Source organism: Paramormyrops kingsleyae, chromosome 21 (genome assembly GCF_048594095.1).
Source record: "Paramormyrops kingsleyae isolate MSU_618 chromosome 21, PKINGS_0.4, whole genome shotgun sequence".
Lineage (NCBI taxonomy): Eukaryota > Metazoa > Chordata > Actinopteri > Osteoglossiformes > Mormyridae > Paramormyrops > Paramormyrops kingsleyae.
The window spans coordinates 14,531,049-14,552,674 of NC_132817.1; the positions used below are offsets into that span (position 1 = coordinate 14,531,049).

Consider the following 21,626-nt stretch of genomic DNA (forward strand, 5'->3'; position numbering starts at 1 on the left):
ATGTTCAGGTGATAATGTTATCTTGCTTGTTAAAATGTAAAACGTGGAAATAACGTTCTATTAATGTTGCAATATTATTATACAACATTATCTGTCAACTTTTAGAGGACCTTCAAATAAAGTTCTGGGAATGTTGCCTGTTAGCTGGGTGAACATTTAATCTGCTCCCCTGCAGATCAGCAAACTGGTTGCAAGTGCATTTATTACTACTTCTGTAACTCAACGCACAGGCAGTATGTTGATTTGTTTTTTTACACTTTTATTCATTACATGTTTAATAATATGCAATATCTGGAAGAATCTGAGGTAGCACTGTAGCAGTGAGCTGTGAAAATCTGGTGTTATTGTTATTAATTTGTGCTGTGCACTATGTCCTTGTGTCTGTTTCTCCATAAATTTAATCCTTTCAGTAGTCCCAAGAATTTCACAAACTGTGTAATATGTTGCAGGTGTTAAGAAGAAGGCAGTCAAGAAGAAATCTCGAAGGAGTTCAACTTTTTTTTTTTCTATAAACAAAATATTAAACATAAAAACAAACACAACCTGCATAAGGGATTTCGGAGACATATCAGTGTTTACTTTTCAAGGACAAACTGCAGCACGGGAGGCTGGGATACAGTACGTTCCCCTTCTGGAAAACAGGATCAATAACAGTCGGGGATGATGGAGACACGGAAAAGAAGCAAACTTTTAGCAAGGAGTGAAAAAACAATAAATACAGCAACTACAACAAAGACTTTTCTACACACACTTACAAACACATGCACACGTACAGTACACACACACTTCACATGTATAAAGTAAAGGGTGTTTTTGGGCTTTTAGTCTACAGAACAAATGAGGGTTAAAACTTGAAGATCAAGAAAACTCAGTAGGAGAGATCTTCCTGCCTCACTGACAGACTTCCTGTCTCTCTCTCGCTCTTGTTCAGCAAGTGCAGAACTATGATTTTCTGAGGTCACGGCAGTTTCCTTAGCAACCGTGGGACTGAAAATCTCACCCCCCCCCCCCCCTTAGGGACCAAGGACCAAAAGTTTTTATTGTTCTAAACCATAATGTATATAATTCACATTAATTATGCTAAATACCACAAACTACTACTAATAATACTGTATAACGAACAAGAATAAGACAAAATATTAGCTTCAGGGCAATGGAAGAAATAGCATTGATTTCCTTCACCCAGCCTATGGAGGTTTTCGAAAAGTTAAACAAAATGGAAAAAAAACTAAAAAAAGATTTTAAATTATAATAGGAGAGTATTTTAAGGTGTTTTATTGGTGCAGTCTATGTTGATTATCGGTTGATGTGGGTATGTTCAGGTTGTTTGCCTAAAATCAACCACACTCCATTCATTAGAGCATACATTCCCAGTTCCATATCCTCCTCATCTCATCCATAATCGCATCCTATTCCAGATCCATATCCTCCTCATCTCATCCACAGTCGCATCCAAATCCAGATCCATTTCCTGATCTCATCCACAATCGTATCCAAATCCAGATCCATATCCTCCTCATCTCATCCACAATCGCATCCAATTCCAGATCCATATCCTCCTCATCTCATCCACAATCGCATCCAATTCCAGATCCATATTCTCCTCATCTCATCCACAATCGCATCCTATTCCAGATCCATATCCTCCTCATCTCATCCACAATCGCATCCTATTCCAGATCCATATCCTCCTCATCTCATCCACAATCGCATCCAAATCCAGATCCATATCCTCCTCATCTCATCCACAATCGCATCCTATTCCAGATCCATATCCTCCTCATCTCATCCACAATCGCATCCTATTCCAGATCCATATCCTCCTCATCTCATCCACAATCGCATCCTATTCCAGATCCATATCCTCCTCATCTCATCCACAATCGCATCCAAATCCAGATCCATATCCTCCTCATCTCATCCACAATCGCATCCTATTCCAGATCCATATCCTCCTCATCTCATCCACAATCACATCCAAATCCAGATCCATATCCTCCTCATCTCATTCACAATCGCATCCAAATCCAGATCCATATCCTCCTCATCTCATCCACAATCGCATCCAAATCCAGATCCATTTCCTCATCTCATCCACAATCACATCCAAATCCAGATCCATTTCCTCCTCATCTCATCCACAATCACATCCGATTCCTGATCCATTTCCTCCTCATCTCATCCACAATCACATCCAAATCCAGATCCATTTCCTCATCTCATCCACAATCACATCCAAATCCAGATCCATTTCCTCCTCATCTCATCCACAATCACATCCGATTCCTGATCCATTTCTTCCTCATCTCATCCACAATCGCATCCAATTCCAGATCCATTTCCTCCTCATCTCATCCACGATCTCATCCAATTCCAGATCCATTTCCTCTACATATCATTCTTGATTGCATGCATTTCCAGATCTTTTTCCTCCACACTTCATCCATGAGACCATCTTTTCCCATTTCCATTTCCTGCACATTTCATACATGGGAACATCTCTTCCCTGATCAGATTCCTCTACACTTGAACCATTGATACATTCCCGCACTATCCATGGGGGCATACATTCCCAGAGTAATTTTCTCCACCCTTCATTCATGGGATCATCTATTTAATCCACACAATAGTGTGATTGCATCCAGCAAACTTTTGAAGCTTTGACATGGATTAGGTACTTTAAAATACTTCAGATAATTTGTAAGGCAGGCCAGTTTTGAACTGCATAAATCCACTGGTGTGAGGAAAAGGTTAGATGACTAAATCCATATGCAGTAGTAAGATACTCTGCCACTTCTATTACAAATGGTCTTTTTACAAAATGATTTGCCTCATTGCTGCAGAGCATGCTGGCAGTTACACGCAGTGACACTGGCAGTTACACGCAGTGACGTGTTTTGTATGAGAGTGTTTCTGGACTTTTAGCCTGTGTGGGTCCTACTAATAAACCACGGCTGCCCTCACCAGTCAAGGCTAATGCACCTGCAGCCGGATTACCAGTGGCGGGACAGATTGATGAGGCTGTGATTCAAATTGAGCTCGTTATTCCGCTCCGTTTCAGCTGTAAAAATACAGTAATACTCCGAGAATTCCTTCGTTAGGTGGGTGGTGTATGATCCGAGGAGGCATCAACTTATAGAAGATACACCAAAAGCAAAACAACAACAGCAAGATCTGTTAGTAAAAAACTTATCATATGTAAACATGCTGTACTATGTAGGTTGAGCAGTCAGATGCAGTTAGATGCACTAAAAATCTTTTACTTTTTAATAAAACCCACCAATTGCCTAGAGGCTGGTTATAAAACTGCCACACAGCCGTCCCTGTCCCCAGTTCACCCTCTCAGTCTCCATTCCATGGCACCAAGTCTTCTCTACCTGCCCCTGCCTTGCAGATCACATTGGTGAGGGCCAAGGCATGAGCAATCAATGGCACCAGGGTATCTCTACCTGGCCCGGCCTTGCAGATCACATTGGCGGGAGCCAAGGCATGAGCAATCGATGACCAAATAAAGGCGGGTCATTGCTCTCAGGCTTTCTGCATAGACATGCGAGAGGTGCACTTCCCAGAGTCTGTCTATCGGTATCAGCCCCAGGAAACTGTGAACAGCAGATGGCTGAAGCAGGGCCTGAAGGTATAGACTAGAGCAGTAGAGCAGAGTGGTGAGACCAGCAGTTTTACAGGGTCCAATAGGTTATGGACAGCACAACCTCTCACCGTGAGAGAGCAGAAGTCGTAAACTGTATCACAGGTGTGAAAAAGCCCACTCATAAAGAACGTGAGCTTTTAACTATTCCAATGTTTCACAACCCAGTCCACAGGGACCGCCCCAGACACAGCAGTGCTGGAAGCAGGGGTGCTGAGGGTGCTTCAGCGCCCCCTATTGTCTGTTTCATGGAAAAAATACTGAGCATTAACTATCTTGCAATAGGCCAGAGGCGACTTTGTGATTATTTCCCCGCGTTGTTAGCTGTTGATAGCTACCGATGATACAAAAGAACTTCCGTAAGGTCATTCCGATTTGCAATACCCTGAGCTCAAAACGTCTTCTCGCACCTGTACCCGAACAGTTCACATTTCTGCTCCCTCCCAGCTCCAGCAGGTCTTAGGTTCTTGGTTGTTTGGGTCAGGTGTGCTGGGAGGGAGCAAAAATGTGGACTGTCTGGGGGTCCCCAAGGACTGGGTTAAGAAGCTCGGAACTACTCCAACCAAAGCTAAAAGTCACTCTCAATTAAAAGGAGCAACTCATTTTATACATGTTAATCTGCTTAGGGCAGCAGACCCTAAATGTAGTGTCATTGCATTGGCTACTATTGTGGGTTTTTTCCGTTCAGGTAGAATTCACGTGTAAATCTTTGTATGTATATATGTATTTATTTTTGGGCTGATTTAGTGCTGGTTTTTATTGCCACACCAATTCACATTTCCACACCATGTACCCAGCCCCGTACCCCCCCCCCCCCAGGGGGAAACTAACCCCCTTAAAGGTGCCAGTCACAGCCAGCTGTCGGTGTTAAACATTAGATGCCTTTCAGGGACACATTGCCAAACCGTGGGTGGGGGCTGCAGGGACACCATGCCAAAAATGTGAATAGCATGCGGGGGGGTGGCGGATCCTCTCTAACCACAAATCCAAATTATTGCATATCTGTTTTTAAGGTTAAGTCAAATTATACTGCATTTTTGATCTGTTTCTAAGAATTCTTGTTGCTGGGATGTGCGCCAGTTATATACATATGCAGGATTTATAGAAAACAAAACTTTAAAAAAGTAACTTTCATGCTCCACCATACTCCCCATACTAGACTGAGAGTAACATTACTATTTCCGTGAAGAACAAGCACATATCAGATTGCTTCTTTGCTAGTTTCTCTTATTTTCTTCCATGGTTTGCTTGACAGCTAAAAGACACATATAATCAAGACAAGATCAAATTAGGGATTGGAAATTGCAAATGTATTTAAGAGTTCCCTGTCATGATACATTTGCGTAAAGTTTAAGTAAAAATTAAATTTTGTATTGCACAACACTGATTAAAAAACAAAACCCCCATGCCAATATACTTATTTAAAATGTAGTTTTATGTATTTATTTGATTTTCTGAGGAACTAACAACCTATTTGCTCAAAGATGGTTCGCATTGGGTTATCTAGCTAACAGCTGTAAGTTCTCATGTTATGAGGTGAGCTATTCACCAGAATGAGCTGGTCAGTGAATTAGACATCAATCGGCAGTTTTTAACTAGCTCTGTTGACATAGTGGCCAGTAATGTACATTTTGCATTTTGTGCTTGTTTGTGGAATCATGTTTTTAAAAAATATTTATTTATTTTCAAGCTATAATTAGCTATCTTTATTTGCATCATTTTTCATTTCCGTTCATGACGCACACTCGATCCCCGGGCAGGAGCATGGAGGTTCACCAGCTGTTATACTGGGAATACTGGTAATGGGAATCTCCAAATATGGCTTGAATGCAATGAAACATGTATGGGAGCCTGTTATGAAATGCTTAGGGGAATGTGTTAGCACAGAATGTTTGTTATGGGCGCTGATTCATGACTCCAGCTCCGGCTGCTTTTTGCAGATCATGTTCAACTGGTTTCTCAGCACAAAAAAAAAAAAAAAAAAAAACAGAAATCAGATGTCAGATGGAATGACAGGATATTTCAGTGTTGTTGCAAAAACTAGGTTTCCAGGTTATTAACATTTTGAGAGTAACTCTACACAGCACAGCAGACTTCAGAAAGAGGAGCATCATTTTTTACCCTAAGGTTCAGTAACAGCCTGAAAAACCATTTTCCCTTTTTCAAATGTCTCTGCTTCTTGCTGCTTTGACAATTTAATATTAATATGGTTTAACTTATTGATGACTATTTATATTACCTATTTATTTAAATGTTTTTTTTTTCTGTTACTTGTTTATTTCTGATCTGCATTACTTGATTATTTCTGGTTTAAAGAGATGTATAAAAGGAGCTGTTTTCTTAGTCTTTTCTCTTCGATTTTACAATAAAGATTTAAATGGTATGGGAAATGAGAGACTAAAACTCATGCGACAAGGGATGCATCCCTGCCCTTACATATTCCTATGATACAAACTCTCTCTCTCTCCCTCTCTCTCTCTCTCTCTCTCTCTCTCTCTCTTTCTATATATATATATATATATATATATAATTTGTATGATATATATGGAAACATTAACATTAATTTGTTTACAAAAAATATATGTCACATTACAAAAAAACTAGTAGTTTTAAGTAAAACATTTCAAGTACTAATAAATTTAAATCTAAAATATAGTTCTAAGACAGGTGTCTTAAAAAGCATTGACAAGCAGTCTAATTGGGTGTTTTTTTTATTTTGTGACACCTTTGCAATACCATAAAAGACCACAGATTTGTGTTTAATATCCATTTGGGAGCCACAGACTACAATTGAAGTCCATAGCAAAATGGCAGGAACAGGACTGAAGGAATCAGTCAAAAAGTTCAGAAACTTAAAAAGGAAATGTCTGCGCTGAAGATATGTGCAGGTATGTTAAACATTGCTTGTCAATGGACTTTTGTTATGAGACAAATAAATTTGCAACATTTTTACAGAATTAAGCACGCGTCCCAAGACTTTCTGGGAGCACTGTGTGTGTGTGTGTGTGTGTGTGTGTGTGTGTGTGTGTGTGCTCGCACGTGTGCAGAGCTCAGCCAATGCAGGGACAAACAATTCAAATACTTTACTTGAGGGGGGACAAATACACTTATATTCTTAGTTAATCATGAACTAACTCTTACTTAATGTATTAATTAACCACAAACTATATTCGATCAGAATTTGTACTTGAACAGCATTAGAGTTACTATTTAGTTAATAAGAAACCGTACTGTGCTACCATTTATGTCTCCTCAAGTAAAGTGTTACTAAGAAACTTAATGAAATAAAATACACTGTAAAAATGATGAGCAATCACAAAACCTCTGTGAATCCCTTAAGATGAAACAGGTTGGGGATGACGGACTTATTTCACATTAAACAGTTCATGACCTATAAGATTTGTTCAGTTAGATAAAGGAAAAGCCTCCAAGAACAAACACATTGCTTTGTATTATGTTAGCGACCGGCAAGCCTTGTTCTTCCCAGCCCTGAAAATCTCAGCAGCTAAATGCGTCTCAGGAATCGAGGAGTCGGCCATTTGCTTCAGGGACCGGCAGATCTCTTGTCTCCTGTGCCGTCGCCCACACCAGAGGCGGGAATCAGGCCCCCAGAGCTTAACAACCCCACCCCCCACGTCGACGTGTGTAATGCGGAAGCGTGTCTTGCCAGTTTACATGCAGACATACATATTTACACAACTGCGCCACGCAACCACACAGGAAACACTTACAGAGAGACCTGCGTCTTCAGTGCAAAAATGGCGAAAACAGAATTCCTTATTACAAACACAATATTTATTAAAATGTGTGTGTCTAGCTGTTTATGCGAGTTTTAATAATAGCAAAGATAAGGAAAATACAGTGATAAGGCCGGCCAGTGAAAAAAGCTGGAAATTCAGCAGCTCATGAAAGTGAACCAATTAGAGAGGCAGAGGCTGCTGGCCAGAGCTGGGAAGACTCTCCTTCCTCTTTATTACAATCAGTTAATGAAAATCAATCCCTCTCCTCATAAAGCCTTATCTGCAGGACCCCAGGCGTCCGGGACGCCGCCCGAGATAATAAATTGGGCTAATATCACCACTGATGAGGGATTGAATTGCAAATTATTGTAACTTTACAAGATTTATGATACGGATGTTTAATATCCAATCTGGATTTCAGCTCTGCTCCACCACACCAGAGACCTCATTTGTTCTTTGTTTTTTTTTTTTTTTTTTTAAGAAGGATTGGTGACAAGGGCTCGTTAAGCAAAGTGTCTAATGAGCTGTCTGGGAGTCTGCAGAACTGCAACGCAGCCGGAGTACAGTGGGGGAGAAGTATTAGTATAACCACTAATTGGCAACTGCTTGCTGTCACCACTCATGCACGTACTTGTGGCTGATGCATGTACACGTATACACACACACAGACGCACACACACACACACACACACACAGACGCACACACAGACACACACACACTCTCACACAGACACACAGACGCACACACACACACACACAGATGCACACACACACACACACACAGACACACACACAGACACACACACACTCTCTCACACAGACACACACACACACACAGACACACACACACTCTCTCACACAGACACACACACGCACACACACACGCACACACACACGCACACAGACACCCACACACACATGCACACAGACACACACACACAGACGCACACACAGACACACACACACACACGCACATGCATGTAGGGTATACATATCCTTATGGGGACCGCTCATTCATTTCAATGGGAAAAATGCTAACGCTAACTATGACAACCTTAACCCCTACGCTGCCCTAACCATAACGATAATGAACCTAACAAAATACAAAAGTTTTTGCATTTTTAGTTTTTTCATAGCAGTCACCAATTTTTATAAAATAGAGTTTTCCCTTATGGGGACCAGGAAACCGGTCCCCATAACCATAAGTAACCAACCCAAATACAAGACTTTTGGCATTTTTACTTTTTGATTGCATTCACAGATGTTTATAAAACCGAGGTTATCCAAGGTTGTCCAATCAACCATGTTTTTGGACTGTGTGGGGAAACCAGAGTACCCAGAGGAGGATTCATTTTGGTACTTATGGGTTTTTAAAAAAAATAAAAAATTAAAATAAGTAATGGTTTCTCACTTGACTGTATTTCAATCAGTTTTAAAAAGAACTTGCCAAATTTGTACACCCAACAGCAAGAAAACACCGCTGAGGATGTATGCAGATCAAAAGCTATCAATTTTTCATGGCTTGTTGATGCATGGAATAGTTTCTTGCTCAGCCTGAATTTGTTTCATGTTGCTGTGCGAGTTCCTGACTGAATCTGCATTCAAATTTCACAATTTCTGGTGCCTTCTCTTCTATTTGTGGATATAGTTTAAAGGCAACATGAGATTTAAAAGTTATCCACCCGCAACTCAGTGGTTTTACTTCTTTCATCTTAACTTTTTTTATCGAAATAACTTTTTGTGTTACATTTGTCAACACAACATGTTGGTCTTACCGAGCACCATTGTCCACATACAGTATACACACAGATTGACATATATGCCTACAATATACTTAACATATATTTAAATATTTAAACTATTTTACATATATTTACATACACAACACATATGTACAGATATTTGCATGTGCCACATACGTAAATACACGTAAAGTGGCCAATTCAAAATATTTAAATATATGTGACATACATTGTAGACATGTATGTTGAATATGTTTAACTATATTTTTCTTTCATATGGACCGTCTCCTCTCTAAAACCACAGATCCGTGCCGTATGATGTAAGGTCAGCAGAGTTAAAATGACTGAATAAATACAGTTTTGTGCAGCACAGTGTGTAAGTGACACATTTCATGTATGGACAAATGTAATGCAGTAGCACCTTCTTCTAAGGTGACATTTACAATCAACCGTGTGCAGAAAAACGCCCACATCACCCGAGTGTGTGTTTCAGAAAAACACCCACATCAACCGAGTGTGTGCTTCAGAAAAACACCCACATCACCCGAGTGTGTGCTTCAGAAAAACACCCACATCAACCGAGTGTGTGCTTCAGAAAAACACCCACATCAACAGAGTGTGTGCTTCAGAAAAACACCCACATCACCCGAGTGTGTGCTTCAGAAAAACACCCACATCAACCGAGTGTGTGCTTCAGAAAAACACCCACATCAACCGAGTGTGTGCTTCAGAAAAACACCCACATAAACCGAGTGTGTGCTTCAGAAAAAACCCACATCAACCGAGTGTGTGCTTCAGAAAAATGCCCACATCAACGGAGTGTGTGCTTCAGAAAAACCCACATCAACGGAGTGTGTGCATCAGAAAAAACCCACATCAACGGAGTGTGTGCATCAGAAAAAACCCACATCAACCGAGTGTGTGCTTCAGAAAAAACCCACATCAACCGAGTGTGTGCTTCAGAAAAAACCCACATCAACCGAGTGTGTGCTTCAGAAAAATGCCCACATCAACGGAGTGTGTGCTTCAGAAAAAACCCACATCAACGGAGTGTGTGCATCAGAAAAAACCCACACCACCCAAGTGTGTGCTTCAGAAAAAACCCACATCAACCGAGTGTGTGCTTCAGAAAAATGCCCACATCAACGGAGTGTGTGCTTCAGAAAAAACCCACATCAACGTAGTGTGTGCATCAGAAAAAACCCACATCAACCGAGTGTGTGCTTCAGAAAAAACCCACATCAACCGAGTGTGTGCTTCAGAAAAACACCCACATCAACAGAGTGTGTGCTTCAGAAAAAACCCACACCACCCAAGTGTGTGCTTCAGAAAAAACCCACACCACCTGAAGTGAAAGCAGATCGAATATTAACAAATCTACTAATAAATCATGCCATTATAGTTTAAGTTCAGGTTTGCCCTTTTAAAAGAAAGTAAAGCAGATTAGATACGCAAAACAATTTTTAATATAAAAGTTAATGTGGAATAAATGCAACAAATACTCTTTCCCATCTTACATGTAAATAGAGTTTTTGTGATTTGTCGTAATACACTTATGTACAAACATTTACATAATAGAGAATATGTATATACATTCTTTGAATATATTATTATTTACATATTTTAACTTGGACAATTAGGTTGGAAGTAAATCTACTGACAGCAGAAGGCCACACAGGGTGTGGTATGGTTTGGTTAAAAGACCATAAGCTGTCGACAGAGTCAAACACAGCAACAGATCAGGTATTATTTTTGAATTCTAGCTTTTGTGGGTGAAAGTCAGTCATGAGCTGTTATTTCAGTTCCTCCCCATTCAGCAGACTGTATAAAAATGAATATGTTCACAAAACAACTACCATCACCTTTATGATTATATATTCTAGTTAGCACAATCGGTGCCTAAATAGGCCTCATTACCCATCAGTGAGTCACTTTTACATGGCTACACGAAAATCAGGAAGCGGTATTAAGCACTGCACATTCAAGCTGTTACTCTGCTCTTAACAAGCCCTCAAAACCTGATCCTTGAAGTCCACAATTCCTAGTAACTTTTTGTGTCTCCTGAATCTGGCAGAAAACTGAGCAAAGTAGCATAACAACATACAGATGCATCCCAGAATCCCCATTCCTCCAGACAGTGCTGCATCTATTTAATATGATAGTCTAGCCTTCAGTGCATGTGTGAGTAAATGGTGTGTGAGTGTGTCCTGCGATGGGTTGGCACACCCCTCCTGGGCTCCTGACCCTCCGAATAGGACAAACGGTGACGGAAAATTGATGGATGGATGGAGTCCAGCTTTCATAATTTACAATACTATAGTCCAGGTAGATCATCCTTTTACAAAAGCAGCAGCAGAAGGGGGAATAGCGCCACCAAAAGCCCAGGGGTGGTCATCACTGGGCCTAGTGTCCGTGGTGGGGCCGTGCTACAGAGGTGAGGTCTCTCGGGGGCGGTCTGTTCCAGCTGGCTGGGGGGCAGTGCTTTAAAGTCCTCCAAGGCCCCCAAAGCAGCCGTAGTGAAGTCAAGGTCTCCAGTGGCCAGTAGGTCAAACACGCACAGTTGGAAATAGACGTCCTCCGTGCGCAGGGTCTGGCGGCAGAGTGCGGCGGCCAGCTCGGCGCTGTAGCCCGGCCGGGGAGGGAGGGGCTGAGCGGGAGCTCGCTCCGGGTGGCCCGACAGGGGCCTGTCGATCAGCTCGCTACGCGGGCATCCATCCCGGCAGAGCTGCAGGGAGCCGCCGTTGCCGACATCCAGCACGTCCTCCGGTACCCGTGCGGCAAAGCTCAGATAGCGGCCCGCCCTCCGCACCGCCACGGTCGCCCCCACGTGCCGGGCCTGGATCCACACCTGCTGGCCCCGGGGCCCCACCCTCTCCGTAATCCACAGGCTGCCGCCACCGCGAGAGCCGTCCAGGAACACGGAGGGGAAGTCTTCAGTCGTGGCCTGATACACCTTCTGCTCCGTGCAGCTGGCAAACACCTTGAAGATCACCGTAATCTGGGCGGCACAAAACAGCGGATTAGAAACGATTAGAAACTACAACCTCGTCGCTTTCAATGCCTGTGGGTAACCAGGTACAATAGCTGTTACCCAAGGTTAGTTACACTGACCTTTAATGCCAAGCCAGCAAACAAGGGCTATATTCATAGCAGCAGTATAAGGATATTAAAACAATCTGAATAACCACAAAGTAACAACTATAAAATGTAACAAACACTTAAAACACCATGTACAGATGCTGTCACCCAAGGGGTCTGACCTCCAGGTGACAGCTTTGAAATTACAGGAAAGAGGTCAAGATACTGAATAAAACAAAGTACAGTAACAGTAACCCCTTCACATTTGTAAGGATTAGGGGCAGGAGATCCCCGCAAATGTCAACATCTGCGAATAATACTTAGGTCCTTTATTAAAAATGCAAAATTAACGTCATTGAAAAGTTTAAGTTACTGCGAGATTCCACGGTCACAGAGACAGAGACGTGTGGTCTGCCCAAGACAAGATACACAGATCCCACAGTTCTTTTAATACCAAAAATAACTTTAATATGAAAGATATAGTATGCATTCACACTGCCAAATATTACATAACACTTATATGAATATAATTAATGACTTTATGTGATCGAAATCATTTTCAGTATTGTTTATATATTCTTGGCTTACGCGTCGTCTAAAAATTTTGCCAATTCACAAACAACTGAAATCATGCATGTCAAATTCGTGAATCTGGAGGAGGGAGCGTACTTGAAAAAAGGCTCTTCCCAGATTACAATGGGGTTACGTTCCGATAAACCTACCGTAAGGTAAAAATGAAGTGAAAAGTTGTCTCTCTTGACACACCGCAACACAGAACCATGCCCTCCCATTTAACCCATATGTGACATAGCAGGGGGCGGCTAATTGAGCACCCAGGGAGCAGGGTGTGGGGGTGCTACCTTGCTCAGGGTGCCTCGGGGGTACTTTGAAGGCAGGGGTGTCAAACCTGCAATCTTTTGCTTACACATGGGTAGCGATGTAACGATACACTCAACTCACGATTCGATACGATTCACGATTCTGAATTCACGATACGATTTTCTCACAATTTTTTAACAATGAGCTGCAGACCAATTTATTAAAAAATATTCCTTTATTTATCTTTCTAAACTGTGCAAAATGTGTCCTCTTCTTAACAGTGCAACTGAAATTGATTAAAATACTGTTTTAAAAAATTCCAAATCAAAATAAGTAAATAAAAAAAATCTTCAAATAAATAAATTAAGGCTTGCATGTGCAGCGTTTTAGCGTGGTTTCCCCTTTTAATAATCTTCGCTCAGCGGTGGACATGCTGAAGCATGTTCGTTGTGCTATTTCTGTATGTTATCAGTCTTTTACAATGCTTGCACGCAGTGTCTGTCTTGTCTGTGCTTTTCTCGCCTTTTTCGTTTGTGATTACTGGAAAGCTAAAATGCTGCCACACTGCCGATTCAAGATTGGGCGATGCGTCCGTCCATCCATCCATCCATCCATCCGTCCACTTTCTGAAACCGCCTAATCCCAGCTGGGGTTGCGGGGAGGACTGGAGCCTATCCTGGGAACAATGGGACGGGAACCAACCACAGGCAAGGCACCAACACACCTCAGGACGCGAACACACACACACAAACACACACACTCAAACTCACACAATTACAGGGCCAACTGAGACTCGCCAATCAACCCATCCGACACGCTTTTGGACCGGGGGAGGAGGCCGGAGCCCCCGGAGCCCCCGGGGAGAGCGTGCGAACTCCACACAGAAAGGACCTGGGACTGGACCCTCTTGCTGTGAGGGAGCAGCACTAACCACTGCACCACCGCGCCGCCCGGCGGTGTGTCCGAAATTTCAAATTCGCTCACCATCTCGCGTTTGGTCAAAACCAAACGTGAATACGTGCGTGAATACGCAGCGACATCTGACGTCGAACCGACGTCGTGAAATCAAATGTAATATTACACCAGTTTTTCTGTTAAAGTACTGCGAAGTATACTCCTAAAGTAGCAATTCATTTTCCACATCAGCCGATATAAATCGTCATACATTTACATCGATTTTTAACCGATTCGCGATTCATCGTTACATGGGCTTAACTAACCATTAGGCCACCACTGCCCACAAACTTGGAAAAGCAGGATGGAAAATATTATGAAAAATATTGCAAGGCAAAAAATACATTTCAGTACACTACACCTAACCTAACAAACATCATAGCCTAGCCGACCTTAAACATACTTCGAACACTTACATTATCCTACAGTTGGGCAAAATCATTAACACAACAGCCTGTTTTATAATAAAGTGTTGAATATCTCATGTAATTTATTGAATAATGTACTGAAAGTAAAAAACATTTACCCATCATAAATTCAAAATATCGTAACACAGACCATCGTAACCCGGGAAGCGTCTGCTGCACTTGTCCATCCGTAGCTGTCTATCCAGTAAGGAATGGTAGGCTATTCTGGAGACCACAAGGCAGGGGACACTGTGGATGGTCTGCCAGTGTGTCTCAGGGCATGCACACATTCTGCGGGCAAACTGGAGCCAAGCTCTTCGTGAGCCACACCAATACACAGGGAGAATCTGAAAGTCCCACACACACCCTAATGCGCGCACACACACACACACACACACACACACACACACCTACAGAGGCAGCCTTCAAACCCAACTAAGGAGGCCTGATGTTATCCAGTGAATCACCATAACTTCATACTGTTTACTTTGATCATAATCTTTCACTGCACAAGAATTGTTTTAGAACATGACAGGATAAATTCATCTTATCAGATAATTCATAGGTGATAAAGTGCATTGCAGTTATTCCATTTTTTTTTTGCTCTGAAAAATATGAGCCTTTAGACAAAGTTAACCATGCGCTAAATTTGAACTTATTTAAATTAATCAACTTCAACACAGAAAATAAAGATGTAGTACCAGACTACACCACAGGGTGGCATATACTGGAAATGAGGCTTCACAGTGTATTTTGTCAAGAGAACAGGAGCAGTGCGGCAGTTCTGGGATTAGTGTCACATCTGCAGATTTGCAGGTTTGATTCCTGCTCATTCTGATTCTGCTTCTTCTTCCCATCTTCAGGTACTCTATCTGGTCTCCCTAACCATAGTCTTCCAAAAACGTGCAGTTCAGTGTGTGTGTGTGTGTGTGTGTGTGTGTGTGTGTGTGTATTTGTGTGTTTGTGTACATGTATGGCCTGTGACGGACTAGCATCCCATCCAGAATGTACTCTGTCTCATGTTCTGGGCTTCCTTGGACTGGATCTATCACCAAATAGTGGAAAATAATAATAATAATTTATACTTCATAGATTCCCATGGGGAAAGTCTCTTTACCCCTCCCTTTACACAAAGGGCAGCCACCCACAACAGTGCCCAGTTATCAGGGGATTAGGGGCCTTGCTTAAGGACCCTCAGATGCACCAAGGCAGGTTCGACCAGGCAACCTCCCAAGTACAAGCTTAGCCCACTGAGACACACGCTGCCCTAAAAATGAGCAAATATACCCTCACTACCAATATTAGCTTTAAACATTTTCTTTGACCGCCTAAGTCTTTTGCACAGTACTGTATATATCTGACTTTCAGGGTCGTTTTCAGAGCACTTCATGTTTCCACACCAGCAGTCATTAAAACCATTAAAGATTCTATGGCCCGAGACCATCATAAATAGCCCACCTCTGTCATCAGCTATACTGGGCCACAAAGGTAGCTGTGAAATTGAGCTTAAACCAAAACTGAGAAAAACACACAGTGACACACCTTGCTGGTGGCTGTGGCGCTCGAACCTGCAACCACGGGCACGTTGGTCACCTGCACAGACAGGTAGCGATTGTCGATGAGGGGCCAAGCTCCCTGCGCCCTGCACGTCTGGAACTGGCCGCGGAACGTCCGCAGGTGCGGGTCCCCGAACAGGCCGCAGTGGGCGTATCTCCTGGGCGGGCCGGCTGGCCGCCGACTCTCATAGTCACACGTCTCGGGTACGAAGGGACGTGTGGGGTGGGCGGAGCTGGGAGTGGGCCCGTCGCTGGAGCAATTCCGCTGGGCGAGGAGCTCGCGGATGCGGAAGACGGCCGAGTGGAAGACGAGATCGCCGCGGCAACTGCGCGCGGTGCGGCGGGTACAGCGGGAGTAGGCGCGCAGTGCCGAGCAGGGGTCCCCCACCTGCAACGGCTCCCCCTGGTGGCCACTGAAGTGCGACGTGGAGGCCACGTACTCCGCATTGCAGTGGTTGATCTGGCACTGCTGGCCGCACACTGCGGATGCACATGGAAAAACTTCACACACTAACAACATAACCGTGCCACATATGGCAACACTGTCTGCTCAAGATAAACATGGCAGAACTCGGAAGCACTGGAGCAAAATGAACTAGACAACTTAAAACATGACCTTTTAAGAAATTAATACCAATATCTCATTTTCCCATAATTGAATAACGGTTATTTAATAAATGTCATGAATAAGAATTGGCCTATAATACAGCACGATATCAGAAGATTTGCAATTCAATTTTTTTTAAGAAATAGCGAAAGACAAATCCAGTATTTTCTTCATCCAAATACATCATGCTGCTCATCTGTGGATATTAATGTCTAATAAATTCACCTCCATTCATATACAATGTATGACAATATTGGAATATGGCACAGAAGGATAGCCAAGTACTTCTGTCACATCAGAATTAAATAGCTTTTCTCAAGTCTGTCTTGAGTAATCTAGTTAAAAGACACAGGTTGCTGCTTACAAAGACAGATATATACACATATTAACTAAATGTTAAAATTTGGTATATTAAATACTTTAAATCAAGTCAGTTACTTAAAATAATTCCTGTGGTAAGAGATACCACTCCATGTACCCACCACGATAAAAATCTTCAATAATAAAAATGTTAATTTTTCATGTCCTTTTGAAGACTCTTCTATTTCCTCGCTAACATTTCTCTTCAGAGAGAATTTACAGTGTTTACCAATTGACTGAAAGTAAGAAGTAAGAATTAAAAAGAAAAACAAAGTATTCAATTCTAATCCCCCCAGCCCTGACAAATCAAAACTTTTCAAGATTCAAGCTTGATTCTTTTAAATTGCAATTCAATGCTGACCAATTTAAATTCAATGTTTTACATTAGTTTGAACTTTAGTAGCCTACTTTTCCAAACTTTCCAATTTTCCAAACTATCCGTCACTTAGGCCTACGTTTTTCGCTCATTTGTTATTCCATTACATAATGTATATGTCATGTCCTATTGACTAGATTTTAAAACATTAGGGTTAATGAATAGCCTGCTGCCTTTTGGCAATGAATGGCAGTGTGCTTTATACCCTGCATAAAGACATGAAACACTGAAACACTTTGCAAATGTGTTAACATGTAAATAACATGCCTACTCTGCATTAAAATGGCAGGTTACCCACGGCACTGAGAGACGCATTTAAATAAGCAGCATGCGGTCCGATGTGATCAACATCTGCATGCTGACTTAGCGAATACGAGCTCAATCGCTTTATTCTTCAATCTAAACCTTAAGTTTTACTATAAATATATCATTTAAAAAGTCACGCTACTATTGCTAAACGGCTACTATTTCAAGGAACAAACAAACCTGTTTGGTATCCAGAAGAGCCATATAAACAAATGGCATGTAAAACACGATAAAAACATCAAAAGCGATCATGAATAATTACCTCACCAAAGAAAGGACATCAGCGGTTGTGAATGGGCCTGTTTTAAATAGCGAGTAATCATCTTAGCCTTTTCTAGTAAATAGAAAACATTCTTTTTTTTCAAAACGAGTTACTGGTTAATACATCCAATAACTCCAAGCACTTAATCAATATATACACATTTTATATAGCCTATATATATATATATATATTCTATGAATATATAGTATTTATGAATACTATATATATATAGTATTCATAAATGCGGTCAATGAGCGCACTTTCTTGAATTTGTTTTAAAGTTTCTCAACTCGATTGTTAGTGAAAAGAAAGCAGATGTTCATAAGTTTAGTCCATTTCTGTTCCGTAATTTGCCTACTAATCTGTAGCTAACTGCCGGTCCATATTTAAGATAGCCAAACGCACCATTCACGATATGCTACCGTAATATCGCTATGTAAACATGTCGGTAAACATCAGGAAACCCGCTCATCTATATTTTTTACCAGCTCCCTCACTACAAAAAAAAAAGTTTACCATCAGAAGGATACAGGCACCACAATCAGCCTTACCTGGTCTGCGCCACAGCGAAAGCAAAACTATCATGCACACAATGGCCGGGGTGCAGAGCAGCCGCTCAGCCGGGGTTTGGGGTCCGTTTGTCCCCATGCCAATCCATTCACTTGGAATTGGGCTCCTCGACTGCTCGGCGACACGGCTGAAGAAACAAACCCAACAAGCATTCATGCACCTCTGCTCCGCGGCGCTGTCATTCAGCAGGGGCTCAGGTCCATACAAGCCTCACTGGGGGTGGAGCAAGCGGGGCCACCCAGCCGAGGGCTTCGCTGACCGATGGGAAACTTATGTACAAGTAAATCATTTTATATTTACATCTGGTACAGCCACGTTATAACTAAGCATGCCTTAATATGGCTGATACCTTGACCGATCCCAAGAAGAACCTAAGAACGTGGCTGGAAATGCGCAGCTTCGCAGAATCCCAAGGCTGATGATCTCTTTCCAAAGCAAGAATAGGGAACAAAAAACAAATGAACTGTGACGAATCCTCCGTTTGATCTTGGCTACGCTTAATGGGAGCTGCAAAGCAAATGGTCAGTTGTACGAAGTCCCGATGTTGTCTTGGAAGGGGGTTGAACAACCTGCCCACCTGCCCCTGCTGCCAAAGCCGCTGTGTATGTGATCTGTCATAAGCACAGGTCTCAGTAACTCTTAGATCTCCCGCACAAGATATCATATCGCATAGTGGCGTAACGGATCGAAGTTGATCTGTGATCCGTACGGATCCTCGCCCACGGATCGGCACGCTTGTGATTAATTGCAAAGTTTAACCATAAGCGCGAGATACAGTTTTACTGCTGCGGTTACTTCTTAAAGTAAAATTTTCAATCTCGATGCTACGGGAGTCCATATAGGTCATGCATTCAGGGATCGAAATTTATTTCTCACAACGGGAGCGTTTTTAGTGGGATCGGCTTTACGCTTGACAAAGGCTGACTATTATTGCGTGACTATTGTGTGGCAATTTAAATGTGACTGTACCTGCATTGTCACCTGTGACTCCAGGTAAGCTGTAATAATTCTTATTAAATATAATCTCTAACACTGAGAGACAGACACTTGGATGCTAACTGGTATTTTGCATGTGTGTCTCAAAAATAGTACTGCATGATCTTAATGGGGCCACGCCTGTCTTCAATGCCCTTGAACCCCTAAACAGAACCCCTTGGAATCCATCTTCACCTCTTGGGCCTACAAGTAAGCAATAGTAATTCCTATAATACAATAATACAATAATGTATAATGCTGCACAGTGGTCCCACAGATGTACAGTTAGGATAATTTGTCTCTTTAAATCACCATTATTCTGTTTGTGTCCTGCGATGGCCTGGCGTCCCATCCAGGACGCCCCCCCCCCCCCCCACCCTGTGTTGCCTGGGATAGACTCCAGACCTCCCGCGCCCATGACCAGAACAAGAGGTTGAAAGATGGATGGATGATGATTTTGCCCCGGTCATGGACTCACAGTTCATATCACATTGTGTTCCACTCTCATGTTCTCCCTGTCATCAGCTCCAAGCTCACCAATCCCTGTACAAAAGATGGATGAATGAAATAATAGATGATTTTTTTTAGAAGGATATATAAGGAGCTGCTCGCTGACCGTCCCTTGTGCTGTGCATCAATCGACCGAGGATGCAATGGAGGCTGCTACTGTGATGAGGCGTCCTTGAGATTCAGGGACTGTTGCTCGGACGTCTATGTGACCTGTGTGACAGGTACGGCCCCCCCTGCCTTTGTCTGAATGCCCCTCCCTCCATGCTATTGCCGGCAAAGCTTTCAGGAAGCAATCCTAATGTCACATCCTCTTAATCGACACTCTGATGATAAAGTAATTCAGAACATTCTTAGAACCCTTCGATTCCATTTCCCCTGATGTTATCAGTTTCCTCTGTCTTTAGCTTATGGGAATTGGGCCCCTCCTGCAGGTCAGTAGCGCCACCAACACCATCAACTCTACTAACATCACCATCATGCTGGCTGCAGAAGCTGTATTCTCTGGTGGGGCACCATCCCACCTCCATAGCAGGACTGTAGTTGACTGGTTGTTAAATATGTCAAGATATTGTCATAAGTAACTTTAAACAGTCTCTTCAAAATTAGTTAATGAGTTAGCTCTGGACTTTGTGTAATAAACCACAGGCTATTCAGGCTCCACTACTCTGAGAATACTTGACACGTAAAAAAGGGAGACAGCTTTACCCAAAGAGATAGATTATCTCCTACTGCTGCTGGTTTGTCTGGGATAGGCTCTGGATCCCTGCAACCCTGCATAGGGCAGTTTGGGGGGGTGGGGGGGAGGTGTAGCTATTTGTCGAAATTGGAGTTAATTGGCAGTTTGGATATCTATGCCAGATGGATAAAGAGACGACTTCTGCATTAGTCATACTGTGTTTTAAGCGTTTTACCTTGCTAACAAACAGAAGGTATTATGCATTGATTTAGCAGATGTTTGTTTTAGTTAGTTTGGATGGAGCTGTTCACTGTCAGGCTCAGCAAATCGCTGGTGTCATGCGGTCGTGTTCTATGTTGTCACTTTGCACTTTTGCATAAGCGTTTTTTTGGTTGTGTGTGCGTCCGATCCGATACATTCGTTTGGATGCCGTTTTTTTGTTACTCCCAAGTACAAAAGATCAAATTCTGCTTATGACAAGCGAGTATTATAAATGGATGTTTGGACGTGTAATCCTCTTATTTACATCAAAACTAGGAGCTTAATATGTTTCATTTATTGATTTCCTGCCCCAGTCAGCTGCATGTCACCAGAACCGATGCACTGTTCTGGGCTCAGTTTTAGCTGTAACAGGGGGGGTGTTTCTGCTACAAAATCTGCGAGGTTGTTGGCGACTGCTGCCCTGACCACAATGCCACCAGTAAATGTAGGAGCTTGTATAGGAGCTGGTATTTTTCTCAGCCAGCTTCACCACCGACCAACCAGTCAAACCAGTCCCTACTGAAAACAAAAGCCATAGAGTCTCGGCAGAGTTTAAACACAAGGCGGAGGTTCCAGCAGGCGGTAAAGTACTCCTCCCATTCCAGATACAGCTATAACTGTGCTGGCCAACTTCAACACTGAATGTCCATCACAGGTAGAGATGTGTCTCAGAGGACAGGTGGGACTGGGAATAGATTGGCTCATCTACTGAACAATCCCAGCTTCTGTTGGTAATCAACATGGTTGCAGCATAGTTTAGACTGTTATTTGGTTCAATGGT

General features: G+C 42.5%; 2 protein-coding genes across 4 annotated transcripts in view; one reads left to right on the forward strand and one right to left on the reverse strand.

The window, feature by feature from the left end:
* Positions 1 to 5,649, forward strand: part of LOC111836699 (CUGBP Elav-like family member 5) — a 115,712-nt gene extending 110,063 nt beyond the window's left edge. For both annotated transcript variants that reach the window (XM_023798212.2, XM_023798211.2), the window contains exon 12: positions 450 to 5,649. The gene's annotated coding sequence lies outside the window, so the exon portion shown is untranslated. The remainder of the gene's footprint in view (positions 1 to 449) is intronic.
* Positions 5,650 to 10,576: 4,927 nt separating this feature from the next.
* LOC111836554 (repulsive guidance molecule A-like) lies at positions 10,577 to 19,185 on the reverse strand. Of its 2 annotated transcripts, XM_072704461.1 has the most exons (4): positions 18,773 to 19,185; positions 18,405 to 18,550; positions 15,929 to 16,422; positions 10,577 to 12,126 (listed from the first exon to the last, which is right to left on the reverse strand). In XM_072704461.1, exons 2-4 carry the CDS (start codon positions 18,499 to 18,501, stop codon positions 11,467 to 11,469), a joined length of 1,251 nt encoding a protein of 416 aa, XP_072560562.1. In that variant the 5' UTR covers positions 18,502 to 18,550; positions 18,773 to 19,185; the 3' UTR covers positions 10,577 to 11,466. The 2 variants fall into 2 exon arrangements, with proteins under 2 accessions (XP_072560562.1, XP_023653698.2); XM_023797930.2 differs by having other exon boundaries at positions 18,405 to 19,185.
* Positions 19,186 to 21,626: the final 2,441 nt, after the last annotated feature.

Coding starts and splice junctions, on each gene's coding strand:
- LOC111836554 (XM_023797930.2), bottom strand. CDS start 18,579: ATGAATGCTTGTTGGGTTTGTTTCTTCAGCCGTGTCGCCGAGCAGTCG. Junction 16,423..18,404: donor TTCGCTGTGGCGCAGACCAG/GTAAGGCTGATT, acceptor GTGCATCCGCAG/TGTGCGGCCAGCAGTGCCAG. Junction 12,127..15,928: donor GCGCCACAGCCACCAGCAAG/GTGTGTCACTGT, acceptor TGTGCCGCCCAG/ATTACGGTGATCTTCAAGGT.